The sequence below is a fragment of the Solea senegalensis genome, linkage group LG19, assembly GCF_019176455.1.
Source record: "Solea senegalensis isolate Sse05_10M linkage group LG19, IFAPA_SoseM_1, whole genome shotgun sequence".
NCBI lineage: Eukaryota > Metazoa > Chordata > Actinopteri > Pleuronectiformes > Soleidae > Solea > Solea senegalensis.
In genome coordinates this window covers 8,441,205-8,460,068 of record NC_058038.1, presented here as the reverse complement: position 1 = coordinate 8,460,068, position 18,864 = coordinate 8,441,205, and the positions used below count along the sequence as shown (strand labels likewise).

At 41.1% G+C, this 18,864-nt stretch overlaps 1 protein-coding gene and 1 long non-coding RNA gene across 2 annotated transcripts; one reads left to right on the top strand and one right to left on the bottom strand.

The window, feature by feature from the left end:
* Window positions 1-568: 568 nt before the first annotated feature.
* kcnj19a (potassium inwardly rectifying channel subfamily J member 19a) lies at window positions 569-15,192 on the bottom strand. Its single transcript, XM_044049991.1, has 3 exons — window positions 14,157-15,192; window positions 4,550-4,766; window positions 569-1,615 (listed from the first exon to the last, which is right to left on the bottom strand). Exons 1-3 carry the CDS (start codon window positions 14,820-14,822, stop codon window positions 957-959), a joined length of 1,542 nt encoding a protein of 513 aa, XP_043905926.1. The 5' UTR covers window positions 14,823-15,192; the 3' UTR covers window positions 569-956.
* LOC122784683 lies at window positions 4,739-18,032 on the top strand. Its single transcript, XR_006362210.1, has 3 exons — window positions 4,739-4,796; window positions 13,634-13,836; window positions 17,218-18,032. It is a non-coding gene; the product is annotated as an uncharacterized LOC122784683 (long non-coding RNA).
* Window positions 18,033-18,864: the final 832 nt, after the last annotated feature.

Below are 18,864 nucleotides of genomic sequence, written 5' to 3'. Positions count from 1 at the left end.
AGTAACACCACTGTATATTATTCTGACATCTATCAAAGAACTAGTGTTTGGTCAGTGACAGTTATCTCAGTCTCTGTCTGACATGTAAATCTACATGATATCTTTCCAGAAAATGTCCAAGACAACATTGTTATCCAATCAGTAGACAGACATCCTCTCTGTCTACTGAACAAATATTGCGGTCATGTTCTCAGACATGCATTTAAAAGAAAACCTATTGTATTATGTGATCACTGAGTCTTTATACCTCAGTGATTACTCTTCTGTCTGGAACAATGGTTTGACTCTAATCAGCTTCCATTCTCCAATAAATGCCCTTCATATTCTCTCTGTCAGTGGCAGTGTAGCTCATTATACTGTCTCTTATAAACTGATGAATTTTGGAATTGTTCCTTCATTAGGTTTCATTTGGCAATATGGTAAAAATGATGGCGTTAACAGTTGCTTAATAAAACTACTTTGTGCTTCTTATTGACGTCTGGACAAACTGTTGCACAAACCATTTGAATGAGTTCATAAACCAGTATTGATTATTTGCTATAACATCAATAAAAACACAAAGAAGAGGGACTGATCAAACATAATTTATTTTCATCGTAATATAATTTATATTTAAATAAAACTAAGATAAACTATTTAGTGTAGTGGTGCATACATTAAACAACTAATTTAGTGTATACATGCACAACTCTGGCAGAATGGTCAAGTTTGCATTAAGCATGAAGTTTGTGTTTTCTTGTTGTTGTGTGTCTGCATGAATGCCTCTGCTATAGAACACAAAAATCACAGTAATTTCAGTAAAGGTAGTGTCTCAAGAAAAAAGCAAATCAATAAATTGTCAGTAAACCATTTGTTTTTTTCTCATCAGTGGCACTCAAAGTAAATCTCTGAAACTGGTTCCATGCGTATCTCTTTGTGTCTGAGGTCAGTGAAAGTCTGCTGTGTCAGCTTGGGTTTCAGCGGTCAGCGTTCATCTTCCGCAGCTTCGCTGGCAGGTTGTCTTCCGGCCTCCCTCCACTGGAGGGCTGGGGTCTGTGCGCAAGGACTGGAGCGGGGGACAGTGTGGGTTGAAGGCTGTGCTGGTACAGGTCTCCGGTAGACTGGGTCATGGGTTCAAAGCCCACCTTGAGGGACTTGAGTTGCAGCCGATTTTCTGCCTCGGGCACCGGTGAGGAGGAGCTGAGACGCTGCAGCTTCAGGGGCAAGTCTCCTGTGCTGCAAGCCTTCTCAGAGTGCTGAGAACTGAGCAGAAGCACCTTCCTCTGCAGGTCCTCCTTCCCAGAAGAACTCATCCTCTGCAGCTTGCTGGGCAGTCGCCCTCCAATCCCTGCCCTTTCGTCTGAACTGTTAATGCAATCTACAGAAAACACCCGGTCACGCCGTGCACTGTGGCTTTCAGTGATTGCAGGAATGGGGGTAGACATTGGCGAGGGCAGAGAATTCTTTTCCTCATGTTCCTTGACGCTGTATGGTGGTGTTGGTACCTCAAAGGTGCTGTGGAACTGAGAGTAGTCTACCCTGAAGAATCCCTCCTCAAGGGACATCACTGGCAGGAAGCGATGGCCCCATAAAACCTCATCCTCTGTATATGATGTCCGTGCCTGACAAGTCATACCTATAAAAGAACGACAGGTGGCGAGTTAGTACTTTTCATAATTCAGAATTTCTTCTTAAATTATGTCTAGAAAAAATATATGCCAAATGGTACGTTTTCCTCCAGTTATCTCTCTCTTTCTGCTCTGTGCCACTTTGGCTTTAGACTAGAGCCCAAATCTGATTTGTAAGCTTATCAGGTTCTGAATCTGATATGCTGAATCTGATCTTCCTGACCAACTGTTCACATTATATTTATGTTGCTAGTGATCAGATGTGACCTGCGTGTGTCTATATTGACATTGTCTAGTCTAGTCTTCCACATGGATTTCTATAGTTACAGGCTATGTTCATGATATATACCCTGAGTGTATTTTATTCTTCCTAAATGTTGCTCCTCTATGGCAATAAACTGAATATCTTTTGTGTGTGGATAAAACAGGACATTGGAGGAACTTGACATTTTAAAGTTTGGGAAACACTGATCTTTTTATTGTCTGACATTTTATTTAATGAGTTGAGAAAATAATCCCACATTAATTAATAATGAAATAATCCTTAGTTGTGGCCCAAGCAAAGGCACTGTATACAGTATAATTACATTTTGCTTCATAAATTCACTTTCCCCCCCGATTTGACCTCAGCTCGAGTAAACAATATTTTCTTGACATTTAAATAGTCGCTCCTTTGCAATCGATAAGCACTTAGTCCGTATTTTTTTTCTGAGCCAGTGGCTTCGCCTCAGCCTGAGCTTTTCTTATTAAACACCACACTCTAAACACCGCATGTTGTCTTTAATGTAGGAGTCCGCTTTCTCAGGGGGATGATATGTGCGGTGTTATGTCATAGCCTGATGCTATTCCAGCCTCACTACTCATCTTCATCCACGGAAAACCTTCAACGGTCCAATGTCCAAACAAAGGTCATTATATTTCTTAATGAACCCAGAGGCTTTAATCATGAGGATGAGTCCAGCATTAATGTTCCACTTGTATTCTCTTATACTAGTTACTAGGAGTTCTGCTGACTGTAATACATGCAAGACAGCAGTAATACCACTTGACGTGCAAGCCAGTTTCATTTCATCATGTGGGCATTCATGGAGCTGCTTAATGTTTGGTGGATCTTGGATAAAGATTTAAAACCCTCAGCAGCCCAGCTATGCAAGCACTTGGCAGAGAAGGAGTCTTTATGGAATAAAAAAAAAATCACTGGCTTTTTCTGCCTTAACTCTCAGAGTAATCTGACCATAATTACTGAAGAAGAATCTTAATTAGAGCACAAACACATACATAGACGTGTGTGTGTCATCTGCATATGAGTGAAAGTGTAGTGTGCTGATGTTTCTTGGGGATTGAGATTCATTTTTTGACTTTCTCTTCATCTCTGAGTACAACCAGGTGACCTTTGATGTCGCCATGAATAAGATGTGGGCTCCATGGTTGGTGTAGTGGTCAGCACTCTTGCCTTTGCAGCAAGAACACCTGGGTTTGCGACCTGGTTGTAACAAGGACCTTTCTGCATGGAGTTTGCATGTTCTCTCCCTGTGTGTGTGTGCGTGGGTTTTTTTGTGGGTTCTCACAGTTTCCTGCCACAGTCCAAAAACATACAGATTTGGGGATTAGGCAAATTGTGAGAGTGGATTGTTGTTTGTCTCTATGTGATCCTGTGATGGACTGGTGACTTGTCCAGAGTGTAGCCCACCTTTTGCCCTATGTCAGCTAGGATTGGCACCAGTGCCCCCTGCGACCATCATGTGGAGGATAAAGTGGTAGAAGATGATGAATAAGATAGATGTCAGGACATCCTATTGTTTAGTCAAGTCTGTCATATTGAGTCGTCAAGAATCAAACAATCCCCATTGGTCCATTCTTTGCTGCTAGAAACCTACTCGGGGTCTACAGCTGACCTAAAATGTTTACAACTAAGACAGATTTATTGAATGTATGCTAAGATTTGCTCTGAAACATAAAACAGAACACAAAACCGCCTCTGTGATATGACCTACAGCTGACGAGTAGTGGCTGAGTGGTAATCTTTCCAATCTGGTTGAGGCGTAATGGGAAGGAGCTGAACAGCTGTGTCAGCAGTTAATGGGATGTGTGTTAGCGCGACTATGACGGCACATCGTGGCCAATTGAAGGTGACACTGCCACAGCTTCCCTCCTCCAGCCCTCAGCTCTGAGTGCCACAGCGCTGCGACTCTAAACTCCTGGCTGTACCCTGATTTAATGGCATTATCAACAGAGCACAGACCACGTTGCCTGCCTGCCTCTGCGCGTCCCCGCTGATCCCTACCCTCTGCTCTAAGCCTATTCAGCTCCGTGGTTTCTTCTGCAGCGATGGCAAAGTGACTGTTATGGGGGGGTGGGGGGTGGATAGAACCGGAGTTGAAAAGAAAAGAGGGATTTCTTTGTATTGGAAAATGATTTTGTTACATATGCAACTGAGAGGGCTTTGTTGTCACTGAGAGCGCTTCCGCATGGCTGCCTGTAGTTTACAGTGGTGACTGTACATCACAGGCTCAGAATTACCTCTGCTCTGCAGTCTGAAAAATGTGAGTGTAACTTTTACAACAACACCAATTCATCTATCAAAGTGACACACACATCCGTGACCACAGGCTTTGATTATGCGTCGAGTTGGCATAAACTGATTCTCCAGTAATAAAATATCCCTCATAATTCAATCATAGCGTCACTCTAACGTGTTTTTCTCGTCCTCACTTTTTTCCCCGTGTTTTTCCCCGTATACAGAACTGAGAAGGAGGGGAAATTAGATCTCACTGTCTAGATTACTAGTATCTGTTAGAAAAGGAACGTTATACGGGTTGATATGTAGGAATTTACATTTAGATTGGGAGTGGGAAGAAAGTGGGAAGGCAGCAACACTGGGATGGAAGTGGACGAGATACAAAGAGCTGAAAGGAGGAGTGGCGAGAGAAAGTTGCCCTCACCAGTCGTCTCCACGATGCCCTCAAGGATAACCACAATCTCAAACTGTTCGTTCATAAGAGAGCGCTGGGAAAGGTCAAAAAATGGGCTCTTGGGGTTGATTTCATGGCAGATGGTGAGAGGGGACACGAGAAAGAGCTGGTCAGCACCGGTCCCAAAACCCACATCCAACTCGCACTGGTCCAGAGGCAGGAACTCGCCCTCGGGTGTCTGACGAGACTGAAAGACAAACGACAACCGGAGAGAAAGGTGAGAACAGAGACGGAAGGAACAGTGGAGGAGGTGACATGAAAATAAGGATTAAATACATGTTGTTTGTCCTTGTCTCCAGTTATAAACTCTCTATTAAAATATATATATTACAGTCACTTAAACTATGAGATTTTAATGATAATGTCACGTGACAACATGAAAGCTTTAGGTAAAAGGTGTTGCTTATACTCATGAACCTGCAGAGATTTCAGCTGTTTTCAGCTCTGCAGCTCTCCTCGATTCTACAGAATGTAATAGTACATTTTGAAAGCAATGTAAAACAATGTAAAACAATTTTACTGTTTTGGTTTTGGTAGATTTTGGTCATTTCTGCTGTAAAAAATCCCCAGTACAACTACATAATCCTGCTGAAACCAAATCTAAATTACATTAAATTTGTGAATGTCAGCAATGTAGTGTAAAATAATTTTCTACATATGACACCTCTAGATTATTAGTGGTGATGCAGCCTTTACTTTTTTGACTCTTTGCGGTGAAGTTCGATTAGATTTTAGAAGTTCCCGTCCTAAGTGATTAATGGGAGAAGAGAGAAGAATAAAAAAAAACAAATCTGTTTTCATTTAATAGACCCATGAGACAGCCGTGTTTGGACAGGACTTGCCCACACAGTGTTAACTGGTGCGGAAGCATTTAATTGCCCAGATGATGTTGGAGCACAGCAACAAGGTCTTGCATGTATTTTCTCCTTTGCTCTTAGTCTGACTAATCAGTCTGTCCACTCTTAGCAGCCTGTTTTTGTTACATATGTACATTCTCCTTCCAGATAAAACGGCTTGTGGCTTAAATATTATTATTATAACAATAATACCAATAATAATAATAATAGTCAAGTGATATAACATACTTCAAAATGGCCATGTGTGTAATTTAAATGTAATCAGGTTAAGAATATCTTTACAAATGATCACCTTTGAGTTCCTTTGTGACACTTCACCTTGTACACAGTGTTTTTCATCTTACACAAGTGGAACAAAATAGTATTTTATTCAATAAGCATGTTTGAAAAACAATGTTGACTCTCTCTTATAATCTATAATAGCATCTTCTACCCTTTTATTCCCTTTTATCTTTGACTACATCATTTTAGCCCCAGTCAATAATTGGGATGTGTCAACCACCAGCCACTCACTCACTCACTCACTCACTCACTCACTCACTCACTCATAATGATCTCCTACACATGCAGTTCGTGCTGTTCCTCTGCTGGATCTCTTTTTGTAAACTAAAGAATAAAAAAACACATTATTCCTTAACGTTTTCCTCACAGAGTCAGTGTCATATTAAGTGTTCGTTCTGGTCCAAAAATAATAAGGTAAGTTAAAGACACATAACAGACAAATGGATCATGTTTGACTTTGAGTTTAACTTGCAGTGGTTAATTATTTCTGTTTTCACTTGCAGTCGTCTGTTTTCTGAACTCTTCTCTCTTGCCTTTTTGTTTTCAAGTGGCACATTCACTATGTTCTATCTAACTTCTGTGTCCGAGTCCGAATCCTTTAACAAGAAAACAAAATGCACTGGATGGCCACTGTGTGCAAAAGAAATATGCAAAACCTTTATTTTCCAAGCAAACGATCATCATCCAAAAGACACCTTAGGTCTTTTGGGGCAAGTAAACAAGTTGTTTTGTTTTACACCTCTGTGATAATGAGTGTATTACAGCACTCTAATACCACATAAGTACAAAAGTCTGCCCATTACGGTGAAATCAAAACTGCTTCATCAAATGAAAATCAGCTCAAAGATTGTAGTTCAACCAGTTGAAAGACTTTATGAGAACATCACCTCTGACCTGAACCATGCCCTGAACCATGAATATTTATAAAACTAGAATAATTATCATCCGGCCGGAGGTTCGGGTTTCCACAGTTTGATAGGGTTAGACTGAAAAACGCCTCAATCTCAAAATCTTAACAAGCTTTAAACACCAACTTCTGCTCGTCGTATAATGTGTGTATTTATGACAATAAAGGATTATCATATCATATCCTCCCCAGTGATGATCAGTGCAAAAGATGCAGTATTTACAGAGGAACTCAACTGGATGTTCCATTAAAAAATCCAGGCACTGCAAGAGAAATAAATTGGGTTTCAGTCGATTTACTTTAATCTCTGGTCCGGGTCACTCCTGTTCAGCAGCTGACAGTCGGAGCCTAATTTCATCCCGACCTCTCTGTGACATTGTTTGCTAGTTGATCCCTCAAACACACACACGGCGAATGAAGTGTAAGTAAACAGGCTCTTTTGCATTGCCAGAAAACATCGCATGCTATTATTATCATTTCCTGTGAATACCAATGAGATGTTTTTACGGATTTGTGTTGGAGAACGACTTTCGTGACGGGAGGGTGCATGTTTTATTTCTCGCCTGCTTACAGGGCCACTGAATGCTGTTCGGCATCGCTCTTCCACGTGGGTTATGTCATACTTGCTTAGGGAAATTCCTCTTTTCTCTTTCTGTCTTTGTCACTTAAGATTAAAAAGATGGATGACTGTATGCAAACATTGGCAGGCAAAGCTCCTTACATGGACCCTGTTGGCACCCTCCTACGCTTCTCCTCGCACAAAGATCCACAGATAACTGAGCTCGTCTACTGTCTTTCCTGTAAATGTAACATTCTGCACCAGCAAACAAACAGACTTTACTCCCCGAGCACTGACAAATCCATTATTCATTCTCACTGATTCCTGTAGTGAGACGTTACTGCAGAATCACTGGATGAGGGATATTTATCTCAACCTAATACAAAGCTCACCAGCACAGTCACAGTGTCAGCACCTCGTTATCATTAAAAAGGCAACATGGTTTTGTTTCCTGTGTGCACAAGGCATGTTTCTGCGCTTTGAATGATGCTCATGGATGAAGACAGGTGACTAATTCACTTGAACAGACCTAATGTGAACTGATCTTCCTACTCCACTCCCCCTCCATGCTCCGCCAGGCCGTCATCAATCAGTGGCTTGAAAGGAGGTTTGTCCACTGACAAGTCGGCTGCGTCTTGGAGCTTTCCCTCTGCTTGACAGAGTCCGCCTTCTCCTTACTGTGCGTTTAGAAAGGTTGGGAGAATCTAACATTTCACCCAAACCAGCCTCCAGTGAGTGAGATGCATAGTTTCATTCAAACTGATAATAAAATGAACTGGTGACAAACGTCAATGTGTGTTGAAGACGCTCCACGCTGAATTGAATATTTTTTTTGTCCAAAAACATTATCACAAAACAATAAAATCTTGGCAGAAACTGTCAGAAATTTAAGATAAATGCTTTTTTCAGAAACATCCATCCATTGTCTACCACTTTTTTCTCCACATGAGGGTCGCAGGGGCTGGAGCCAAGTGTAAAACACTGATTTGGTCACATTTGACTCACAGATGCAGTAAAAAAAGAGACTGAGGAACTCATTGATTCCAGCTGCCAGTGGCATTTTTAAGTTTAATGTCAACTAAACCTTTATGCGTCAAGGTCTCTTTGTCACTGTTGTTCCCGTGGGGATAATAAAGATACCTTTGATTTTTAAATTGCTTAAACACAATTAACTCTTTATATTAAAAGAACACAGCTAAATGAAAACAGCTTTGTCGTTCTATCAGTTATAAAATGAGTTGACGTGAAAGGGTTCAGAGGCTATAAAAAGTTTTCTAGTCATACTTTCCATGTTCCTTGTTGACTGAGTTTACTCCTCACAGCTCAAGGCTGCAGACTGACCGTGATCAAAATGTTTTCTTCTCTTCCCCCAATGTGACAGTTCCACTGTAACATTTATCTGCTCTGCACAGCATTTCAGATTTGGGGAGAGAACGAAAAATGCAAAATTAAAAAGCCTGGCACACAAAAGAAACACACTTAAGACCCAGGGTGGACACTGTGTTTGTTGCCATGTCTTGGTCCTTTTAACACTTTTAACACAACAGTGAAAGAAGGACGTGAGAAAGCACATTAAACATGTTTCCACAGTGTACGTGCACTAATGGCACACCTGCTTCAGAGAGAACTATACCCGTCAGGGCCCGTATCAATTTGGCGTGACCTATTCCAGTTAATAGTTCCCACTCACAAATCTCACAAAGGTGAAGGTGAATAAATTGTAGCGTGGGGGGGAAATAACAAATTTTGGTTGATGGACCTTTATGCATTTTTGAACACAACTAACAGTGTTGGCAAAATATTTTACTTTTAAAGGCCAGGTGAAGTAAACAAAACAATAATCTCATCTGAATTCTCAATCTTTACTCTGTGTAATAAATGATGGACTGGCCTGCTGAGTCATAATATGAGGATAATGTCTTTGGGTGCTGGGCTGCCTTGCTCTCAGTGGTGTGTCAGTAGTGGAAAAGCTGCCAGAGTTTGGCTTGTTAGAGTTAGAGTTATGATCAAGAGACATGTGAAATTACACTGTTAGGTCAGTGTGGAGGCGTAAATAAAATATAAAATGAAACAAAATGAAGTGGTTGGCAAAGGAAAAGCAGGATTTAAATAGTAGCCCTAGTATGTTGTTGCTCTGGGTTTGTTTGTTTTTTTTAATTGTCAATGTGTCGCACGGGGACATGTGTCATAATGTTCTTGTCAAAATGTGTTTTGTTGTGACTGTGTTGACTCTGAGTTCTACTTGGTTGAAGGAAAATAGTGGAACACGGCACATACATTGTTATTATTATTATTGTTGTTGTCTTGAGTCTCAACATGTCTGGCTCATCTAAGAATAATAATGCTGCATTTTAGCAATTGTTTACCTAATTTTTAAATTTATTTTAAAGAAAAGGGTGTTGTTAACTCCGCATGTTTGCGTGGGTTTCCTCCCACAGTCCAAAAACATGCAGATTTGTGGATTAGGCGAATTGGACACTCTATGAATGGTTGTTTGTCTATGTGGCCCTGAGATCTGACCAGGGTGCACTCCGCCTTACACTCTGTGTCAACTGGGATTGGCACCAGCAACCCCTGTGACCCCTCATTAGGAGGATAAACCAGTAGAAGATGGATGAAAATTGTGTTGTATGTTCCTATTGCAGCTCACTGTATAAACAACAAAGCTGTCCCTTTAAATTTACCAGAAGGAAAAATAAACCAAGCTGTGTTGAATTTTTTAAGAAAAAACCTGTGTAGACTGAATTATTTAAGAATGGGATACAAAGAAGAAAGGATCATGTGTCTCTCTGGCTATATGAGGCTTGACAATCGATGATGGTGGTCTTTTCTCCAGACGTTTACAACATAATGGTGTCATTCTATCTCTATTCTCAAAATTCAAAACAATCAATTCCAGATCTAGCTACTATTTTTCAGCCTATCGTTCAGTCATTCACAGAGATATAAACAGCGTTGGGGGGTTTTCTCCTTGTATACCGTATATCTACAGTAGGAGGCTTCCCGTAATTAAAAAACTAAAATAGTTTTTATTTCTTTGTCCTCTTGTGATGAGCTTCCCTCCAGCTCTGTCACCACCTCCCGTCACTTTTAATACATTTCTTCATATTTGTACCACCAGGATGCTCAGCCAGGCTGTCATGGACGCTGCGTTTCAAACTACTTATGGTGGGTCTCTGCATGACGGCTCCCATTGGTCCGTCCCTCCCACCTTTTTTCCTCCGTCATCCGGCAGCCGTCACTTTGGTTTATCTTTGTTTCTGACTTAGAACTGGAGTCCCTTGTGTGGGTGTAACAAACACAAGCACAAACACTTCTTTGGCATCACCAGAGACAGAGAGAAGACTAGAATTCTGTATCTGGGCATGTGCAGATGCCCCCGAGGCCCAAGACGAACCAAAGGTCAGGTTTGTTTGTTTTTAGCAAATTTATGGCACACCACACTGGACTAAGAGCAGTTTTGTGTCTGCATCATCCCCTGCCACAAGAATGGAGTTCAGACTGAAGTGACCAGTATGACCTCTATGTCCACAACCTTTTTGTATCAGTACTTCTACTGCAATTACAACATAGCCATTTGATGTGTGGAGCTGTGGCGAATGTTATGACTGAGTGAAATGTTCTTGTTGCTTTCAGAGATGCACTGATGTGTCTGCCAATGTGGCTCCAAACAATATCCTTAACGTCTGCCTACTCCGTGGTCAAACGCAGATAATGTCTGATAGAGCCCATGTGAGAATGTAGCTGAAAAATCTCTTGTGAACGCTTCATCTCCAGACAGTCTCTCACTGCGTGTCCTCTGTAAACAGCGAACAGAAAAACTGACCCAACTGTCTCAAAGCCCCTTGTAACTACAGATGGACTCGGCACAGTCAGGCCCACAGGAAAACATCAGTGTTTTATTTATTTGTCCCAGTTGGAACATTATCTAATGATGAGCTTATGCTGAATGACATACTGTCTCCATCCTGTTCTTGAGACACGCCTGGGAGTCATTCAAGACCGTCTTGTCTTGTCTTGTCCTCGTATACTGAGTCAGCACATGATCTCACATGATTTGAAACACAATATTACATCATGCTTTCTACTTAGTTTCTGTAATTCACCAGCAGAAACAACAAAAACAAAGAAAACTATTGGATTTTGACATTTCCATTATAGAGAGTACTCGTAACAAAAAACCTGTAACGTTTGACACTAGTTCTGTAACTCTGACACCCACCCACTCTCACTGAGTTTGGGCCCATGGCCGAGAGAAAAGGCATTGGGTTTGTAGCCAGAGAATGGCCAGTTCAAATCCCAGGATAGGTTGCTCAAATTGCTCCCCAGGTGCAGAAAAGTGTTGCCCACTGCTTGTGTGTGTTCACTACTGGTGTGTAAAAAGGATGGGTTAAGATATATAAAATAACTAATTCTAAAGCCGTGCCTAGGTTTAAAAATCAGAAAATGTACGCCGTTAAAAGGATCTCAGTTCTTATTTCATTCTACAGAAGGCGGCTACATTTTTCAGCCTTTGCAGGTGGAGTGAGTCAAGCGTCCATAAACACTTTCACACTTACAAACACTGGATTATAAGAAGATGTCGTTGAGCGTGATTGAGAAACATTCTGGTGTCACTCAGCACAATTCAAATGCTGAAATACCTTTATGGAGATGTTTCTTAACAACCAATTACAAGGTGTTTTTTACTTCAACCTCTTTTGAATGAGAAAAGTGTCACATGGAAGCAGTTCTCTCACTAAATGAAGTGTATTGTAAATGACGTGCCTGCTTCAGTGGCTACAGACTGTAGTTTATGTGTGAACAGGAGCAGCACTGCAGTTGATAACTGTTTAATTGAGGTATTAGAGTTAAGTACATTTAGGCACCGATCTCAGATTATTGACTAAACCAGTCTTCAATCAAACACAGTGTGTACAGACTGTGATAGTTTTAGATGCAGCTTGTTGAAAAAGTCATCACAGAAATCTTTTCCTACAACTCTTTCTCTCTCTCTCTCTTTCTCTTTCTCTCTCTCACACACTCGCTCGCTGCATCAGTGCGAGATGAAATGATTCCAGTCATGTCTGATTGTTTCACACGAGGCATGACTTGTGAGAGCATACAGTTCAACAGCACCACCAACATTTCTACACAGGAACTGCACGGAGAGTCAAAAGATATTGCAACTTTTTTTTAGGGCTCATTAAATACACTATATTACGGTGTAAGTTTAACTAAGACGGTGCATGTATTCAAAAGTGAGTCACTGCTGTTTTCCCCCACAGAGTTGTTTGTGTGTCCTGTGTTCTGGAAATGCTGCCGCAAATATTCTGCTACGGTGAGAGAGGCTTTGAAGCGAAAGAATAAGGTTAGACCAGAAAACCCTGAAGCAAAAATAAATAAATATATAAATACTAAGCAGCACACAGTGGATGCTGTGCTTATTGTAGTCCACTGAGAGGAGGGTTTACACAGAGGTCTTAGACCTCAAAAAGGACGCAGGTAAAAAAGAATGTATTATTTTTATTATCTCCTTTTTAAAAGTATCCTGTTCTGGTTTGGTCATCCACTGCAATGTCACAGTGCCATAGGTGTGTAACAGAGAGTGAGAGGAGGAGAGACTTTGGGAAATCCACGTGTGTGTGATTTTATGCCTATTGGGCTACAACTGTGGAACAGCTTGGTCCTCCTCTGCCTGCCTCTCTGACTGCATGCATCATTAAGCTGACCAACGTTGTGCGTGCAGGAAAACACAGACATAAACAAGCTCCAAGCACCTCACCAACACTGTTTGTCTTATTTATGGCCCATTTTGCACATTAAACGCGGATGTGGCTGAAAGGATCTCTATTATGATCATTAAAGGAGGAGCCAGTCAGTCTTGCTAGTATTTGTGGTGATTTTCTGCTTGTTTTGCTGCTTGTTTTTAGAGAGTGAGCTTCATTGACTATATTCGCCCACAAATCTGCTGAGGTTCTTTTTCAGTGGGTAAACCAGTGTGGCACAGTCAGTGAGGAACCCACACCATTATATCCAGTGGGTATTATTTGAGCCAGTCCTGATGCACCCACGTTAAAACATGTTTTTGCACATTTTATAACCTGGTAAAGACAAATTAAATATAGAAGTGAAAGTTGGAAGGAGCTCTGCTGATGTTCCTTAGACCACGGGTGCTCTTGGAGGTGGGAACTATCACTAGAAATGGACATTTTATGCCAAGAAAGAAGTGTGTTGTGTTTTGTATGTTTTAAACCCTAAAAAAGCACTGCCTTCAAAAAACTTTTTCTGTCATAAAAAGCCCATTTCTCTAGAAAAATCAAATACAACTACATCAAGTTTGTCTTCAATACCCTTTCTCTCATCCATGGGTGCCGTTTCACTAACTTCAGTGATCTTGTGTGTGAAGCTGCCACTCACGGACTCACTGAGCCTAACTTCTCATCTCACCCTGTCACATCCACTCTCAGATACACACAGACGTCTGTCCAGGTGTCATCTTCTGAAGAGGAGAGAGCTGAACTGGGACACGTGAGTGTCAGCTATCCCCGCTGCAGCGCTCCCCACAAAGAACCAACCCTCTGCCTTTGTTCTGTTATCTCAGAGGTTTGGGATGCACCTGGCTGCCACTTCACCACCACCAGCCTCACCATCCTGCAGCTGGAGGATTATGGTAATACTGCCTTAAGCCTGTTCTGTTTCCCAAAGCATATAGAGTGGGTGCTGCTTACAGTTGCACTTTCATTTAAAAAAAGAAGATTGATTTTAAAAAGGGAAATTAAAGTTAAAAATAATTTTAAGGAGATGCAAACTGTCAGTCTGCATCTACTTTACTCAAGCTACAGTTAAAGTTTTCCAACCAGTGCAGCAGCTCTGTTTAAATATGTTATTTGACGTTTTTCACTCTTATTTGTATTCCTTGCTGCAGTGATTTAAAGGCAGCTGGCTTTAAAGTCACTTTTCAGAGTGTTATTATTATAACAGTGATCTTACCTTGATGAGTTTGCACCTGATCTGCGCGGACACCATGTGGCTGTTCCTCAGGTTCCCCACGCGGAACATGAGGCACAGTTTCCCGTCTCGCTGAGAAATCACCGCGTCCTGACTGAACATTAGCGTCTCTGCGCGTTTCTTAGGTTGAGACATTTTGATGAACATGCAGCCGATGAGAAAAGCGTCCACGATGGAGCCGAGCAGCGACTGGAACAGGAAGAGGATGATGCCCTCGGGGCACTTCTCTGTGATGTACCGGTAGCCGTAGCCGATGGTGGCCTCAGTCTCGATGAAGAACAGAAAAGCTGAGGGGAAGTTGTAAACATTGGCCACGCAGGGGGTGTAGGACGAGTCGTGGCCGTGGTTTAAGTCTCCCCTGATGTAGGCGATGACCCACCACATCGATGCCATGACGAGCCAGGCGATGGTGTAGGTTAGGATGAAGATGAGCAGGTTCCATCGCCACTTCAAGTCCACCAAAGTGGTGAAGAGGTCAGACAAGTACCTGCTCGTCTCTCCGCCGAGGTTCCCGTGTTGCACGTTGCAGCGACCGTTCTTGTCCACAAAGCGCTGGCGTTTCTTCTTGACCGGAGCAGAGAAAGTGGTCGCCCTGTTTGTGTTGACTACCTGGTAGTCCTCGCCAAATTTTCTCCGAAGTGCCGCCATTTGAACTCTCCTGAAGTAAATGCAAACTTACTGGCTTTTCAGTCCATATTTTCTCTCGTTTGTTTTTGCTCCAAAACGCTGGTTATCTGCAGTGCGTAAAATGCGCCATGGCCACCTTAGCGCGCACGAAATTGAAGGGATAAAATCAAAAACAGGCGCTGTTATTTGCTTGTGAGCCACAGTTATTATCCCTTTAATTCAAAAAATATCCACTGTTCTTCCAGTTTGTCTTACATGACATTGGAAAGTAGCTGTGGCCGTGCGCTCTGCTCCGGCTGATGCTCGGAAGTGGAGCCAAATACGAGTCGCTCTCTTCTACTCGCAGCGTCTGGTGGCCTGTAACAGATGAAGGGGTAAATGTGTGAGTGTGTGTAAGAGGAGGGAGAGTAGTGAGGAGAGGGAGGGAAGGGGGCAGAGAGAGAGAGAGAGGAGGAGAGAGTTAAACCTGCGCTTGAGTGGAGAGAGAGGAGAGGGATGGATGATGTGAGAAACTCTTAGTCTAGAGTTTAGTCAGTCAGTCAAGGGTTTAACTGATATATTAATTAATTCATTTCTTGATGAATACAATAATTAATTTTTCATAGGGGCTTACATTGCCTTCAGACTGTCACTGGCTCTCCTATGTGATTAACAAAGATCCTGTAAGTGATGAGGTTTGAGGGTCTTTGTGCTGTTAAGTGAGATTGTGCCATCTACTGGTTGAGCGAGCCATGTGCACATTTGAGCACATTTTAATAAAGACTCCAGTTTAGGGGCAACATGATGGGGAGACACGGGCTAATTGAATTGCAGATGAACTACCAGACTCTTTGTGCTTCTGCTCAAATCTGTGCTAAATTGTAAGCCTTTTCAATTGACATAATAACGTCCAGTAAATGAACAATAACAGGAAATCACACAGTAGTATGTACATCCTCATCAGAATTACAAATGATATTGTTTCCTGGACTCATTGCTTTATATAGATTATATTTACTACTAGCTGTTTTGAGGCTTTGTCCATGTTCAGTCAGTCGTTCAAACCTTTGCGTCTCCTTTTCCCCATGAAGCTGTCTTATTGATTTAGACACTGACTGGCTCCTACAATGGAAGATTTCCTGCACCAGTTCTCTCCCAAAGGACCATCATAAAATGGACGGTTTGCCCTTGGATCCCCTTTTCCCTCAATTTAATCAGACAAATATATATATATATATATATATATACATATATATATATATATATATATATATATATATATATATATGTATATGTATATATATGTATATGTATGATATATAAGTACTGCTATTATTAGCTAATGTAGTTTCAGCCACAAACAAATGACCCCTCGCCCCGTGACTGGTCTCATTTTACAGCTGACCCTCATCTCAAGTGTTTATTGGTTGAGTCTTTTAATTTTGAAGGAGAGCGTCTGATAGGAAATAGGCCTGCACCCCAGAGGAGATCCAGAATCAGTTCACCACATTATTTATTGATGATATGCCCCTAATATACTCTGTCAAGGTATTTAAAGCGCCTCATGAATAAACTATGTAATTACCAGATTTAGGATCTTTGTTATTCAAATGTGGGCCCTATAGGTTTACACTTTTACTTGGTGTTTTTGAGAAGGTTTAATTAAGTTAAGTTGTTAAGTTTATTCATGAAGCACATTTATTCTCTTGTAAATTAGCAACAACATTATGCATGGGTAGGTAGTCAGAGACAAAGCTGGCGTTGAACCCAGTCATCCATTCTTATTAACAGTAAACATCACACGGCTTGACCTTGTGTTCCTCTTGAATGGTTTAGTGTTTTTTTTGTAAACACCTCTCAAGTGAGCAACTTCACTGACAATAATCTGCATTCAGTTGTCAGTTTATTGGATAAAACTAATGTAGCAGTCTTACTTGCACTGTGGTAATGAAGCTGATTTTTAATTGAAAGTTAAATTTAACAAATTAATAAAACCAGTAAGAAACAAAACAAAAGAACCTGCAAAATAATGAACAAAATGATCAAACTATATATTCTGGCTGTAGGTTCTAACAAACTACATTACACAAACAACAGCATCTGTTTTGCCCATCTTTGTGGCATTTACGTCTGTGTCCTCTTTGTGTCTGTTGTTATTTTTGCATTTCTTTGTCGTTTCACCAACTAATACTACAGAACAACAGCACAAAAATACACAAACTATGCATGCGCACACACCTTCACACAATCTTATAAATATAAAAATATGACATTATGAGAACATCGATATGTCCTCTCTCTTTTGATTGTTTATGTCTCTTTTTTAGTTCTATATAGTTTTATTTGGGGCCATTTTTCATTTACTCTCTTTATAGCCAAAAGGCAGTATCTAACCAGATTTTGTTTTGTCTCCACAACATGTCACACCACTGCTCAGGTTGCTGAAGCTGCAGACATGGGACGTCTGTCTCGACAGAGGGAACTCCTACTGTACACCGCTGTGATTCTCCTGACAACCCAGGATTACAGAGTTGCCGGGAAGGAGTGCCATCTGTTATGTGTAAGCATCAGGCTTTCCCACAGAGAGGCATCCAAAATCATCACAACACAATCACTGAGCCTTGGCTCTGCAGCGCTCACAGTTTTCTTGGGTTCCATTATTAGATGAAGAAAGACTCTCGACTTATATCTAATTTTCTGGTGTGTGAGGTTGGAATTGATTCAGGGAGGGAGGGGAGAGGGGAGGAACAAAGACCCACTGCACAGACTGAATTATTGATGAGCAGTTTAATCATCTCAGTCATGTGATACACATAGTGCCACAGACATGAAAATATATTTAGCCATGATCTTGGTGCAGGTACACACATGCTCACTCTTACATCTCCTCCACATTGATATCACATGACTCCGATCAGAGTAGAGCCGGTGTCAGGTGACATAACTTACACTGCAGAAGTCACCGTGTCTATGACCTTTATGTCCCAAACACTCAGTGAGGACTGATGGAACGTTAAGCCATTTAGACGCATTTCTTACTCTCAACTTAAACAGAGGGCAACGCAGAAAAAACATCACACGTCCAGGATGTCCTCTCTTTGTTAGTTTATGGATGTGTTTGTTTGTTTTCCCTCAAACTTGAGAGGGTTTTACCACACAGAAATCTCTAAAAGGCTCCAGAGATTTCTCATCTTGGGGCGATGGTAGCTCAGTGGTAGAGCGAGTTGTCCTTCAACTCAGAGGTTGTGGGTTTGATTTTGGGCTCTGCTACTCTCCATGCCGATGTGTCCTTGGGCAAGACACTTAATTACCACACCAGCGTGTGAAAGAGGAGGGATAGGAATGTGCTGCTGTATCATGAAAGTGTGAGTGAATGGCAAAAACTGTAGTGTAAAGCAGCTTTGAGTGGTCATCAAAACTAGAAAAGCCCAATATAAATACCAACTTTTTACCATTTTGACTTTATTTAACTATGTGTCAGAATCAGAATCAAGTGTAAGTTGCTGGACACCATTATATATGAATATCTTCTCTTTTTCCACCTACTTTTTTTTAACAACAAACATGTACAGCTCATTCTAGCTGGTTTTTTTTTTCTTCACAGTCTTTACATTATGCTTTAGGCAAGGCTAAACTAATCAGCTATAGTTTTGTAATTTGATTATGATTATTATCTAGTTTCTTGGTTTCAATTAGGTTGTGGCGTTGTTGTTTTTTTACTTGACTTGAACTTAATTCCTTATTTTCAATAATTATTATCCAAGTATATTCAGTTCATCATCAGCCATCATCACGCTGTCATGTATATTTAAACAAGACAAGAGTCTTTTCAAAGAAATCACTGTCATCTGTGTGGGTTTTCATCATCATCATCATATATAAAAGAAGCGAGCGCATCAAAAATGCACTCCCTGATCCTTTTTTTTTTGCATTTCTCTACAGCCTGCATTTTAATAATGTTCTGTTCTCTGAATTAATTGACTCATTTGCAAAGGCAATTAGGACTGGAGGCACGAAGCCTGACTCTGATGTGCTCTTAGATGTATACATATTCATTCATATGGAAAATCTAAGAGCTCCCCTT

Bases quoted from the DNA above. Each gene is read 5' to 3' on its own strand.
- kcnj19a (XM_044049991.1), bottom strand. From the start codon at position 14,822: ATGGCGGCACTTCGGAGAAAATTTGGCGAGGACTACCAGGTAGTCAAC. The intron at 4,767-14,156 runs GTAAGATCACTG...TTTGTCTTTCAG, and splicing joins TCAGGTGCAAACTCATCAAG to TCTCGTCAGACACCCGAGGG. The intron at 1,616-4,549 runs GTGAGGGCAACT...GTTCTTTTATAG, and splicing joins GGGCATCGTGGAGACGACTG to GTATGACTTGTCAGGCACGG.